This window comes from Muscardinus avellanarius (assembly GCF_963383645.1).
Source record: "Muscardinus avellanarius genome assembly, chromosome: 12".
NCBI classification, from domain to species: Eukaryota; Metazoa; Chordata; class Mammalia; order Rodentia; family Gliridae; genus Muscardinus; species Muscardinus avellanarius.
The window spans coordinates 24,759,669-24,761,111 of NC_137798.1; the positions used below are offsets into that span (position 1 = coordinate 24,759,669).

At 37.6% G+C, this 1,443-nt stretch overlaps 1 protein-coding gene across 1 annotated transcript; it reads right to left on the reverse strand.

Moving 5' to 3' along the window:
• LOC308271378 (olfactory receptor 4K5) lies at positions 1–972 on the reverse strand (the record flags this gene model as incomplete). The annotated part of the gene is made up of 1 exon (XM_080707675.1): positions 1–972. The coding sequence occupies one exon, from the start codon at positions 970–972 to the stop codon at positions 1–3; it is 972 nt and encodes a 323-aa protein (XP_080563801.1).
• Positions 973–1,443: the final 471 nt, after the last annotated feature.

Below are 1,443 nucleotides of genomic sequence, written 5' to 3' on the forward strand. Positions count from 1 at the left end.
TTAATAAAAAGAATTTCTCACTACTAGTGGCAGTTCAGAAACTTTTGGAGGCCTCAAATAACGGGCCACTATTTTTCTCATGGCAGCCTTCATATCTCTGTTTCTTAGTGTGTAAATAATGGGGTTTAGGATGGGAGTGAAAACAGTGTAAAATATGGCAAGAACTTTATCCACAGGATAGGTAGTAAAGGGCCACACATAGATGAAGATGCAAGGTCCAAAGAATAATATTACCACTGTGATGTGAGCAGCCAGGGTAGAAAATGCCTTGGCCATTGCAGTTGAAGACTTGAACCAGACTGTAACAAAAATGAGGATGTAAGAACTCACCAAAAGCAGGAAAGTACTTAGGGAAAGGATGCCACTATTGACTACAATTAATATTTCAATGATGTAAGAATCCAGGCAAGCAAGTTTGGTTACTCGAGGAAGGTCACAAAAAAAGCTGTCTACTATATTGGGCCCACAGAAAGGCAGATTCACAGTAAATGATAACTGACTTAATGTGTGCACCAAGCCCACAGCCCAGGAGATTATTACCAAGACCATGCATGTCCTTCGGCTCATGATAATCATATAGTGTAGGGGTTTACATATAGCCACATATCTGTCATAGGCCATGGAGACCAGTAGCACCATCTCTCCTCCAGTAAAAAGGTGAATGAAGAAAATTTGGGCTATGCAACCACTGAAGGATATGGTCTTGTGCTCACTCAGAAAGTCTACAATCATCTTAGGGGTAGCAAAAGAAGCCTGGCAGATGTCAACAAAGGAAAGGTTTCCCAGAAGGAAATACATGGAAGAGTGCAGGCTGGGATCAGAATTCACAGTGATGATAATGAGAAGGTTTCCTAGCACAATGACCACATACAACATGGAGAAGAATACAAAAAAGAAAAGCTGGAGTTCTTGAGAACTAGAGAGTCCCAGCAACACAAATTCGGAAACCATTGAAGAATTGGCCTTATCCATGGATGCAAGCTGCTGACTCACTCTGAAAAAACCCTAAAGGAAGGGAAATAAAAAGGGATTAGGACTATGAACTAAGAACATTTTTAATGTGAAGATCTCAAATATAATGAGTATTTACTGAGTATAAAAATTTTGAGATTATGATAAATAATTCTGGATAATAGAATAAGCTTATAATAATGTCTAAATAATTCTTAATAACTTGACCAGTCCCAATAGAACCTCCAGCTTCTGGATTATTTTGTTTTGTTTTTTACCTGTTATGCAATACTAAATCAGCTCACTCGTGAGCTGATTTGTGAGAATAGAACTTTGAGGAGTAACTTAAAGCCCTGTTCCTCACATAGTAGAAAGGCAAAAACAATTTTTATCTGTTGGTCTCATCATTGTTTTTAATAAGTCTTTTCATCTTTAGTTTTAATAAATCTTTAAGTACAGCATTATGTTTAACTCTCCAACATATTCATAGCT